Below are 12,834 nucleotides of genomic sequence, written 5' to 3' on the forward strand. Positions count from 1 at the left end.
AACAGGAGTGAGGGCAAAAAAGGCGTTGTATAAACAGAGAAGACAAAACTTGAGGTGTCTTTGAGCATCTATGTTCCTGAATGTTAGGGAGAAAAGCCACCAGCAGAGCCTGAGAGCCATATCTTGTCAGCCCGTGCTCGTCACCAGGGCACCTGTGCTTCCCGGAAGACTCTGCCACATCTACAAAAATGTGTGGCTTCCCAGTGTCACGCCAAGCCCCAAAGGGACTCATGCAGGAGTAGGGGTTGTCAGGATGCAGGCGGCCCCCACACTGAGCACCTCGGGAGGTAAAACGAGGCAGCCTCACTTTCTTTCCTCATCTGAACCTCTTTGTCGATTCACATTAGGGCAGTGACACTGGCTTCGAAATTCAACAGACTGACATTCGTGAGGTACTAGGAGTCACAGGGTGAAGTAGATGGAGCACGTCTTCGTAAGTATAGGAGTCGTATCATTAACAATAAAAAATTTGTTAGATTTGCTAAAGGAAAAATGGGTTGGAGAACAAGCTGAGAAAACGGATACTTGAAAAATTGCAGCAAGCTAGCAAGGAGGGAAGAACTAAATAATAAAACCACAATAAACATCCCTACTGAAGATGGCAGATATGTACTGAAAATCGGAGGACTCGATCCGAGGCCTGATCTTTGTACCTGCTTGAATTTGCATTAATTTCCGCATGGTCTTGAGTTCTTGGAGGATGGCCTGCAACGTTGACTGGCAGTTACAAGTACAGCAGTTTGATCCAGCTGATGAATTCACCACTGGAAGTTCTCCTAAGCGTGAAAGAAAAGAATGACACACTCCAAACAACAACAACAAAATGACAAAGGCGGGGGTGGGGGGTGGTCGGCATCTTGATAGGATTTTGAAGCCTGTGCAGTTATTACGAAACTGTGCCTCGGGAAAATGCACCCAGTAATTTTCACAACTTAAATCTTGGGGTCTGACTTTATCTAATTATCCAGGCTTCTATGTCACAAGGTGCGTGCTGTTTCAGGGGGCAGTGGAGCCTGCATGAATGGCTGCACACAATGCACTGTCACAGCAGGTCTCCCCATTGTCACTCCAGTTCATCTCAGATAACAATACCATAAAAATTCACTAGAAACACACTCACACTGTTTTGCACAAAAACCTAGCTCCAAGAACAGCCTGACCAAAAAACCTGGTAGCAGCATGAGTTATGAGTCTGTAGTAAGAATTAAAATGTGTCTAACTGTTAAAGAATAATTTTAGTATTAAGCATATCATTTCAAAAATTGAGAACTGTCAACACATTAAAACTCTCAGGACACCCTCTGGGTCTGGTGTGTTCGGGGTGAGGAAGATGGGGGAGCAGGATATGGGAGGATACATTTGAACTTGACGGATCGGAGGGTGTTGGTGTACTGGCTTTTCTCCAACTGAACAAACGTGATTTCTCTACATCTTTTTTCCATTCCCGATTTCGTACAGTTCCCTCGTTTTAGTCTCTTTTTCACTATTTTCATCTAATATCTTTTCCTTAAAAAGAAAAAACTATCCTAGTCTGCTTCCCTTATAAGTAAACCAACACCCTCCTGCTGTCCTTGGAACAATGGGACGTTCAGAGAACCCCTCTTTCAGTGGCGTCCCTCCGGCATCGGTAGGGGGCCCCACTACCGTAAGGCGCGCTGTATGACACGCTGCCATCACTGAGGGTTTTCACGGGCGGAGCAGGCAAGTTCCGAGGTTTTGGCCCAATCGCATCTTTTATTACACATTACAGGTAACTTAAATGATATGCATTATTTGTGGATACTATAGAAAAACTCACCATAGCAAAGCCATGGAATACTTCAAGATACCCTAATGTTTGGAGTGGCACAATTACTCACATTCAAAATTGTAGCAAACGTAGATGTTATAACTTTAAAACTGCAAATTGCTGCAATGAAATACCAAAGTAGTCACTGTTACAGATAATGAATTTCTACTGAAAACATGAAAACAAACACTGAAAGACCTATTGTCAAATGAATAGGAGGGAATTTACATTGGTAGCTTTTAACATAACGTTTTTCAAAGGACGTGCACCTTCCCTATTATGTAATGGAAAAGAACTCTGTTGGCCCAGAGCTTACTGATGTGGGTTTACTAACTCCACCTACACCTCGGGGGACCTTATTTCTCCTCTCGTTTCTTCCATGGCTGTAGAACCAACAGGGCCTTGTAGAATATTCCGCGTCACTATTCTAAATACTATCTTATCCTTTTTAGAGGACAAAACCAATCCTTTTCAGCTTGTTATAAATCATTTTCTAATTTGAAAGAGAACTGACTTTTTATTTTTATGGAGGAGTCTTTCAAGAGCCATCTCTCTGTAACCTGGAAGCATGCCAGCTTGTGAATTTGATATTGGCTTATGTAATATTGAGAGCAAGAGAAGACACCGGTACATCTCTTGGGGTCCCTCGCTGTCTCATCAGCAGTGTCTCAGGATGGCTTTTCATGCCTCTGAACTGGTTACTGCAAATTGTGTTTAAAAAAAAAAATCAAAACAGTTCTCTTTATCTTGAAGGATAATGAATGGGAAAAAATCTTTCACTTTTCAAGGAAACTGAAAAGGCATTCTTACTTTTTTCTTGTTCTCTTTGTGAGAACTATAGATCTGCACATCTATACATAATTTATAGAACAAGTAACATCCAATGTCACTGGATGGAAATTAACTTGATCGGAAAAAATCATCAATTTTTATCATGAGCTTTGAAAAAAAAATGGTTTGCCATTTGATTTTTTTTTTTTTCTGAACAACTAGAAACTTAAATTAAGGGAATTTAAAAGGAATAAATGTGAACCCTAATGAAGTAAGTTATAAAGTATGGACCATCTGGGTCGGGAGCTGGAGTGTGAGCTTGAAGAGAAGGTACCAGGCTGCTAGGTTATCGGTCTTCCCTTGAACCACAGACTCTTCTGATAATGAAGAAAGGCAAAGGCATAAGCGAGAGGATGTGTTAATCCACCATGTGACCAGCAAGCTTCCTTTAATGACCAAGGGGAGCCCTTTCTGCCCTAATGTCAGTTTTTGTGACAACAGTACCTGCATATCCGCAAATGATAGCTTTAACTTCTTACAGGGCTAAAATCTCTAAGAAATCATCACTTCTACCATCGAATCCGCAATCTTTCTTGCATCTCAATTCTGTTTTTTATAGTGTGCAACTTTTTCCTCTGTGCTTGTCTGTCTTTTAAAATAACTCAGCTAAGGCAGGTGATTAAGGGAGGGTTTACTGTACTGCAGGTCCTCAAATAATGTCATTTTCTTATAATAATGTTGATGAGAAAAAAAAAAATCGGTTCTCAGCCGGGGCCACTGTCTGTGTGGGGTTGGTCCATTCTCCCCACGTCTGCGCGGCTTCTCTCTGGTGCTCAGGTTCCTCCCGCGTCCCAAGGGGGAACTCGGGAGGTTCACCCACGTGTCTACCTGTCTCGGTCTCAGTGAGTGTGGGGTGTGTTGAGTGGCCCTGTGATGAAAGGGCGTCCTGTCGGGGTGGGGGGGGTGGTCCCTAGAAGTGTGTGGGGTCTTTATTTAGAAGTTTGGTGATGCTTTTGAGACCAGAAATAGGCTGTAGGTATTTAACTCTTGCTTCTATCAGTTAGCCGCAGGTAAATTTGGCTTTGTTACATGTCATTTCCTTAAAGTCGCTGTTCCCAAGAGCCTACCTAGCGATGACGTTGGGCGAGGGCTGACTGTAGTGTGCACGCTGACCAGGCACGAAGCACGCTGGGGCACGCCCACCCCCCCAAACCGTGAGAGCATTCCGGATGTCTCATGGCAGCCTTACCGTTGGAGCTCCCAGCGGTGTGGGGCTGGCTCTGGAAGGTTCTGGAGCGGGGGCCAGTCTGCCCTGCGAACTGCCCGCTCTGGGGTGGGAACTCGCTCCAGGCGCCCCGGGAGGAAGCGGGGAGGCTCTGCGGGGCCTCAGCAGAGGAGTTCAAACGCTGAGGCCACATGGGGTCCAAATCCTGGGGTTCTTCTTTTAGTTTTTCTCCTTCCTTGCCGACGCGCTGATATATCCTCCCGGCGCTGTCATTCAATAATCTTCTCATTCCCGTAATCTGTTTTTTAATTTCCATGCTTTCGCCTCCTAATGGGAACAGGGCCAAAGATACATTGCTGTAAGTTAGCAAACGAAAAAAAACAATCTACTACCAAACCAAAGCCAAACCCCGACTCCCACCCGCCCCTTCAGGAAATGGCAAAGATTACTGATTCCAGATGCAGGCTTCTAGATGTTTCAGTAAGCCACAGAAATGAAAGGCAAGGACACTGGCCGCGGTCTGACGAAACCAGTCACATTCCTGGTGCATCTCAGTTTAATCTCTTCCTGGCCAATTCCCTTATGATAAAAGACGTTTCCTTTGTGGGTTTCATCGAGGACAAACGTTAAATTCCCTCCTTGAAAGCGCTTTCTGGGGGAGGGAGTCATGGGGCAACAGGCTGAGGCAGAGCATTGGGGATGGGACTACGGGCTGAAGTCCTCTGCCTGGGGCTGCCGCGGCCACTCATGATGGCCAGGGGGCGGGGCCGCGCACCCGTCAGCTGTCCGGTGCAGGTACCGCGACGGATGTGTGGTGCTGGCTGGGATGTACAGCCCCTTGAGGACCAGCTGTTGGCACAGCAGCAGCACCGTTAACAGAGGGTTCGCTCCAGTGTGATAGTCCGTGGGGACATCGCCCTCCGAGGTGACAGTGTAGGAGCAGAGAGCATAGAGGCAAAGGAGAAGGGTCTTGTCTTTCTCAGGCCAACTCACAGGGAAGACACCCCTGGAACTGTGACTCGACCCAGTGATGTCGGGGGTCCCTGGCTGCAGAGGCACCAGAAGAGGAAATGCAGCCCTTCACCCCCGCCCTGTCCCCAGCCCCATCCTCCAGGCCACCCACCCTGGACCTGCCAGGACCCAAACCACTGCCACCTCCACTCGGTAACTACGTGCAAAAGGGAACAAGTTGTTTCAAACCCCACCTCACCTGTGCATTGACTTTTTTAAAAAAAAAAATTGTGGTAAAAAGCACAACATAAAATTCACCGTCTTAACCATTTTAAGTGCACAGTTCAGTTAAGGATATTCATAGTGTGTAACAGATCTCCAGAACTTTTACATTAACTTCTTTTTATAAGATTCTTTTTCCCTCAGGGGATTTTTTTTTACAGTATCTCTGTGATGCACTGGGGGTATTTAATAAATATTGTTTAAAGATGACTCTAAAATTATACAGATATAAAATATTTTCTATAAATAAGAACTTTAGAAGATGCTGATGTTAATTAGGAGCGATTTCAAACATACTAACTTCTTAAATTATACATAAGCCAGTATCTTTATAAGTCTTAAGAAAAATGGTTTTTTTCCCCCCTCAAGTCTGGTGTTAAAAGTCTTATTACGCCAGGATATGTGTAAACGTGCACGCAGTCACTCTACCAAACACTCGAAATTTAAACTATAAGATAAAGAAAAAGGCCCCCAGAAAGTATCTATTGAGAAAACAGCTCCTGCAAATACATACGGCACTTTTAATGTAATGATGTTTTATCGCACTTGCAAACATGTGAGCCAGATTTCTCTGCAGAATTTGTAACTGGACAATGAATCTAGGTATTTTGTGTTGTTTAGTTAGCTATTCAGCTAATTAATTTATGAACACATTACTGACTATAAGGGAACTTTTATGTACTATTTTGAAATAAGTCTCTTAAAATTTTTTAATGGTAATAAAAATTGCTAATTCTGCCTTTAATAGCTGACATGGGTGAACATAGAAATGACACAGATTTCCAAATTTACAATATTGTTAGGTGTTGGTAATATGCTTGAGAGGAGAAATGTTTTAATTTTTAATAAAACCATTTCTACATCAAACACCTGTGAAAATTACAATGTAGAAATAATAAATCACGTTGCAGATTTTATGAGAATGACCAAGCACGATTTAAATAATGCAGAGCCAGCAGAATTTACAACCTCCTCGAGATGTCTATGGAACAGGGTGTGTCTGGAGTTGCTCCCACAGGAATTCTGAAAGATAAATCTGCAGGCAGAAGTGACAATAATTTCAGCACCCAAACTACTTTCCTGGCTAGTTAACAGCACAATTTGAGCAAGAAAAAGCTTCGTTCCTGCAGGGATTTTGTCCTCAACCTTCTGGATCAGGGAAGTCCTGTGTGCAGCAAAGGCTGCTGCTAGCTGGCACGGCTGGCGGCTGCCACTCCCCCTCCTCCTGGCTCCCTGGCAAGAGCGGCACCAGAGAGGCCACAGGCTGCCTGGTCTGGAGTCAGTGCCAGCTTGCTTCTCCACAGGAACCCTGTGCATCATGGCAATGGGATGCTCCCTGTTCAAAGGTTCCACCCCGCTCTGGAGATTGAATTCTATGATAAGGTGCTGTCTTGAGGGAGGAAAGAGTCGTGAGGATTCTGGAACTTTCTAGGAGCAAATCTGCTCTGTCACGACCTTAGTTTCAGAGTTCTAGAACGTATACCACTGAACACTACGACACTAACTCGAGTTTGCACACTTTGTATTTTCATGTGGAGGACCAGAATCCTAAGCTGTAGGCTGAATCCAGGAAAGAAGGGAAAAGTATAAAGGGAGATTCCAGTTGTTGGCTGTCCTGAGATGTTTGATACATTTCTTTCAAAGTCAAAACAGAAAACAAACAAACAACAACGGCAAATCAGGACCTGGGGGGACCCAGGAGGAAGAAACTGTGCTGTGAAGGGACATGGCAGGGGCCCAGGGAGACCTGACACCTTCGCTCAGCAGAGAGCTCACAGTCTATCTGGCTGCGAGGACATTTCAAAGGACAGAAAACAGAAAACTGCAGAAATCAGTGAGAGGACAGTGGTGGGCTGGGGGAGGCTGAAGAAGGGCTGACTGGGACAGCTTCTTGGAGGAGGCGGGCTGGGCGTCCCTAGAGGACAACTGGACGTGTACGAAGGAATGGTCCCTGGGGTAACTGAACTGTCCTTCCTTTAGCCGAAGAAGCAGGGTCCTGAGCTAGGTTGCACACACACGCACACACACGCACGCATGCGGCGACAGGCTCCCGCAGAGCAAGGGGGAGTGTTTCCTTGCACATTTGGGACAGGCAGAGCAGAGAGTCGGAAGTGAGACCTGGAGACTAAAAGTAGCGATGTGACTGAAAAGCTGGGTCAACTCACAGAAGCTGGAATGGGGCGGGCGCTGGCTGCGGATGAGCCGCAGAAGCTTGTCCCCAGATGCTGTGGGGCGTGGACAGGCCAGCGGGTGTTCCCGAGACCGGGACTCGCTTTTTAACTGTGCTCACTTGCTACGTGATATGAGACAAGTCACCTACGCGTCTCAGACTCCAGCTTCCCGAGGTGTAAAACGAAGGTCGGAACCAGATCTGTGCTCTGCGCCCAAGGGAGAGGGAGGTGGGGCTTTCGCGGTTACAAGGTGCTAACAGGTGTCTGAAAGTCACCTACGTCCTCTTCAGAAAAAGTGGGTGCATTCCATCCTCACCATGACGCCCATGTTTGTTTTTTAACTGAGGGAGCCCAAATTCTTTGATTTAAAAAAAATGGTGCGAAGTACATGAGCGACTGAGATTTGAAGCATTCACCGCCCTCTGTTTGTCTTTCCAGTTCTAATCGGTCAATGTCTTCTCCGTGTGTAAACGCCAGGAAGAGGGAACTCGTAGGGGCAACGGGCTATCTAAGAGCGTGATTCTGTAAGGAAACCGTGCATTTTCCTGATTTCTTTCCAAACCTCTCTCTCTCTCTTCACTCACACTCAACTCGAAGAGGCCGTATCTTTTTAGACGAAACAAACCAAATCTGACCATGCTATGTGGCTCCCTTTTAGGTAAAACAATGGGAATCCTCTTGAGAGGTTGGTAACTATGCTTCTTGGACGTGGTCTAAACAAGATGCAGCCTGAATTCTGTCTTTTGCTAAATTTCAAGGCTCTATGAGATCACTTTCCTTTACAGAAAGAATGTATGTAACACATACAGAGTCTTGCAACAGAGCAGTCATCACACAGGATCTTCCTTTGCTTGGCCAAGAGAGAAGGATATACTACACAGAGCATGATTATCACGGTCTGGGGTGATAGGAGAAGAAGATGCCAACATACAAGCAAATAGCAAGAGGTTTATGTAAACATCGTACGTCCATCTACATGTATGACTTCTTATGGAGGCTCACGAAGAACAGTCACCACATCTCTGCCCTACAGATAAACTAGTGTTGACGTGTAGTAGATATTCTGTAAACCTTTCTTAAGCAAGTGAAAGAAATGGCTTATTAGGACCAGAATGAATCCAGTAGAATTAAACGTCATACTAAGAAATCTAAGATATATAAGATATATTGAAATATAAGAAATATATTGATAGAATGGGATGAAAAAGTGCCAGAAATAAATTGCTCGACAAACATTTATCGAGATATATAAAGATCTGGTATGAATTAAAAGGTACCCCCCATCTCTCAACATCTCTTACCCAGATCCCTTCAAATTAATTCTGAAAAATGGTCCTGATTTTTCCCAGCCTGTTGACACCTACCTCTTCCACCCGGGTGCCCCAGAACTCAGAGAGCAAACTGCCATACTGTTTGCAGACGACTCTGCGTCCTTGGTTGAGCCAACGGACCTCCCCTGAGGAGCCCGCCTCTCCCAGGCTGTCATTCACCTCCCACTCCCTCGGGGCTGGGGAGGGTGGCTCCCCCAAACGTCACTCTTCCGGCCCCAGAAGAAAGCTCACTGTTATTTGAGTCGATGCCACAGGGCTGCACCATGGTCCGCCCTGCTCCCTGAATAGCAGTCTGAGTGCTGGGTGTTTAAGATTCCGAAGGGAAAGTGGCAGGTGATGAAGTTCAAATATGGAGCGAGGTCATCCCATTAAGGACCTTACCTGCCAGGCTAAGGAAGAGTAATTTTACACTGGAGATACTGGGTTATCACTATGGGTAATTTTAAATTCATTATCCCTTTTAATATGAGGATAGTAAATAATCGGATCCAACCTTGGGAATAACAATTCTGGCAAAACTATGGTGAACGTGGTGTGAGAGAGAAAACCTGTTTGACTGTCATTGTTAAAGGCTACGTGAACGCCATGGAAGTCTGTGCCACTTGCTGGGGGTGACACTGGAGAGAGAAACACTTCAGTTTTATCACGCAGACTTGGTGATTAACTGGATGTACAGATAGGGGTAGATGTGGTGCAGGAGAAGAATCTGTTAGAGATAACGCCAAGGTTTCTAGCTCGGGTGGCTGACGGATATACTAATACCAGTCAGAGAATTAGGAAAAAAAACTTGCCGGGGAGTGGGGATATAATGGCCTAGTGTTGACAAAGAAAATTTAGATAATAAGCAGGCAATTCCTGGGCACAAAGTTGACGACAGAGCAGTAGTCCAGAACTATTCTGTCACCTGTAGTAGCTACTACTATTACCTGTAGTAGCTGGCCCTCTGGATTGAGTAAGCCCCGGGGTTCACTAACAATTCAGGGCGTGGAAGGATGCCCTATATGGAGATATCAGATTTCCTACTAACCCAACGCATAGAAAGCTCAAGGCCCCATTTCAATATTGAAAGGGCTATGACCTCATTTGTTTCCAGGCTGGTAGAGTGAGACACCCTACTCCTCCTGGCTCCATATCTGAGGTAGGTAGCAGTCACCAGGGTTGGACCAGACCCCAACATCAAATCCCCCAGCTGGGGGACCACACTTGGTAACTTGCCTCAACACTGGGCTGACAGAAACTCAAAGAACTAAGGGACAATTCCTCCACTATACTCAGTATTGGTCCCCTGATTCCGACCAGTATTGGTCCACTTTTATTATAGTATTGTGTCTGGTTTCGTACTATTTTAAAGAGGCTGCTGAGAATCTTAAGGAGATAATGAAAAAGTCAACAACAACAGAATAAAGATTCAAGGAACAAGAAAAGGTTAAAAGAGTCGGGTTGTTTCACTGAGAAATAAACGGCTATTAAGTGACTTAATTATCTTCAACTATATTATGGGTTATTATGGGAAGGACATTGTCCTTTATCAACAAGGAAAAAATGGACTGAAACTGTAGCCAGGCTGGGCAACATATGGTCTTAAAGACCTGACTCTTCCAGTTCATAAATGCTAGAAAATGCGCAGAAGCATCTGAGCAGATGTGTAGAAGTGACCGTAAGAATGCTTTTCTGTTCAGGATGCTGCAAAAGTTCTGGAAGTGGATAGTGGTGGTGCTTGCACGACCCCGTGATTATACTTTCAAAAAACGCTGTAAAACTCCTTGTATTTTTTAGGTAATGACGTTAAAAAATAAACAGAAAAAGATGAGTTATCAGTGAGAAATATTAAGATGACCAGGATTTGTACTAAGTGGTCCAAGTATCTCTGCCCAAATACTGGTAGCAGCTGGCATGGAGCCATGCTGCAGAAAAGACTGAACTACAGCCTGTCACGTTACGGCAGAGAGGGTAGGAGCAGGGAAGAGGAGACGGGGTCCTTCGTGCCTATGCTGTGGCTCTCACCACAAATCTCAACCAATGAGTCTAAAAGCGAAAGAATTTGAAGTAGACCGTGTGCTATGAGAGGACCTGAGGTCGGCACCCTGATTCCAAACTCATACTGACACGCAGATGCTATCGAGGTCCCCCCTGGCCGCCCTCACGGACACAGCATGTTTATAAGGGACAAGCAAGACTGGCGTTCTAACTCAGTGAAAATGTTCTGCAGGGCACTAGCTTACAGGACAGCACGACGGTTTCCAAGTGAGCCCTTTTTCTGAGATGCAATCTGAAGTGGGACCCCAACAAAGGAAGAGCAGCGCCGTTCTGCTGAGGAGAGTGTGCTAGGACCACATTCCCGAAACAGTCCTTGGAGTACATTCGAGAATTCCAAGGGCGCCACACAACATAGTCCAAATGCCACTGAGCAGGCAAGAGGCGAAAAAGTGGCTACAGGATCATTTGATTGGTTGAATCAAAGACTATGATAAGGAGCATCTAAACTGCAAATTCATTGCCGTGTTCGAGGACCCTGTTAAACTGAAAGTTATAGGTGGAAAAGAATTAAGCAGCCCAATGCATTCATGGCATTTTCATCTAGAGGACAACCAAGTTTCTTTATAATCTATTTAGATAACGTCAGGTCCATTCATCCAGTCAATAAATATTTAGTGCACTGCTACTAAGTACGAGATCCTGGGTGATGAAAAAAGAAAAGAAATATAAGATACAGTCTCTCCCCTTCAGGAGTTTGCAGTCCAGCAGGGAAGACAAACGAATGCACAAGCAATTCCCAGAACACAATGCCTCTCCTGGAACGCGTCGGCACGCTCGCCCAGTGTGGGCCACCTACTGCCTTAAACAGGCTGAGGACAGGTACTGAGCAAGGATGCCATGGATCTTAGCTGGAAAACAGTTCTTCGAAGCCAAAAGGGCTAAAAGAGCTTGCGACTGGCAATGAAGAGCCAGAGGAGCAGAGGAATACCTGGAAACGAATCAAGGACCAGCAGCTGAAATGGGCCGTCATGTTGCTTCTCAAAGAACACCTCCAGATGAAGGAGATAAACAGCCACGAGAAGTTTGGGAGTAAAGTCTTAAGAGGAGAATAAGGAACAATTTTCTTTGATGTCTTTGTTTTATCTACAAAAATAAACGCAAACATTATACTGTGCTCTCCACCCAAGATGTGCAGATTCCCGCAGCCCGTGGAACGACACTGGGCACCCAGAGTCACACGTCTGCCGGTTTAAGAGGCTCTGGCCGGTGGAAGGGTAGCTGGACCATTACAGGAAGCAAAGGGCTGCTGCTTTTAAATCAGGCTTTTAAATGTCCCCAGCTACGCTTTCTAGGAATACATTTAGAGTGTCCATGATGGCGGAGGCAAAACCAAGAGGGCATATTTTAAATGCCTTGGACACCATAAAAATTTCAAGTGTTCCAGGAATTAAGGAGAAGAAGAGAGTATTTTAAACTGGGCGGATGATAGCTGGCTTCAGGAAGATGGTTAGATTTGAGCTGGTGGATGAAAGATGGCCAGAACTTCCGTGGGTGCTTTTGGGAAGATAAAAGAGAAAACCGCACTGAACAAAGCCTGAGGGCCAAGGAAGACAAAGCGGGTGATGGTGAATAAGCTTAGTTGAAGTTAAGGCACTGAAGACAAAAACGGAAGGACCTTGATGTTTCTACTTCATCCTGAAAATAGGAGAGAATGATATGACACAGCTAGGACTGCCCAACCAGTTCAGTTTATCCACTCATCTCTCCCCCAGGTGTTCTTCTGTCATGGATAACGAACTTGTATTTTATAATAAATACAACATGGCTGTCCAACGTAATGTTCCTTTGATGTGTAACTCCAGCCATCATTAAGCGACGAGGTCAGAAGCCACCACTTCAAGTAATGTTCAGGAATAATCAGGCCACAGACTTAAAATCTCAAATACACAGGAGAGATCTTATAAATCAATGAAGACGACAAATACCAATCATGGAAAAATGGGCAAAGGACATGAATATGTAATTCACAAGAGAAATAAGCTGTTTAAATCTTTTAATCTTCCTAATTATTAATATAATAAAAATTAAATAATGTGAAATTCTTTGTGTATTAATTTGGCAAAGACCACAGATTCATAAAGCCCATCTCTGGTGAAGGTGTAAGGTTACAGCCACTCTCGTATGCTGTTGGTGGGGAACATTTTTCAAGAGAAATTTGGCAATTCCACATAAAGGAATTTCTCCTACAGAAATATCCAAACAAATAAGTACCCACGACACATACAAGAGTAGTCACTGCAGCATCATTTGGGAACAATCCAAACACTTATCAACAGA

The 12,834-nt window shown here is 44.8% G+C and overlaps 1 protein-coding gene across 5 annotated transcripts in view; it reads right to left on the bottom strand.

Moving 5' to 3' along the window:
* Window positions 1-12,834, bottom strand: part of BEND7 (BEN domain containing 7) — a 77,303-nt gene that overhangs the window by 48,692 nt on the left and 15,777 nt on the right. For all 5 annotated transcript variants that reach the window (XM_039877418.1, XM_039877415.1, XM_039877413.1 and 2 more), the window contains exons 3-4: window positions 3,810-4,112; window positions 654-776 (exon numbers count right to left, since the gene is read on the bottom strand). In XM_039877418.1, coding sequence (XP_039733352.1) covers window positions 654-776; window positions 3,810-4,112 — 426 coding nt within the window. The remainder of the gene's footprint in view (window positions 1-653; window positions 777-3,809; window positions 4,113-12,834) is intronic.

Source organism: Pteropus medius, unplaced genomic scaffold (genome assembly GCF_902729225.1).
Source record: "Pteropus medius unplaced genomic scaffold, Ma_sr-lr_union100, whole genome shotgun sequence".
NCBI classification, from domain to species: domain Eukaryota; kingdom Metazoa; phylum Chordata; class Mammalia; order Chiroptera; family Pteropodidae; genus Pteropus; species Pteropus medius.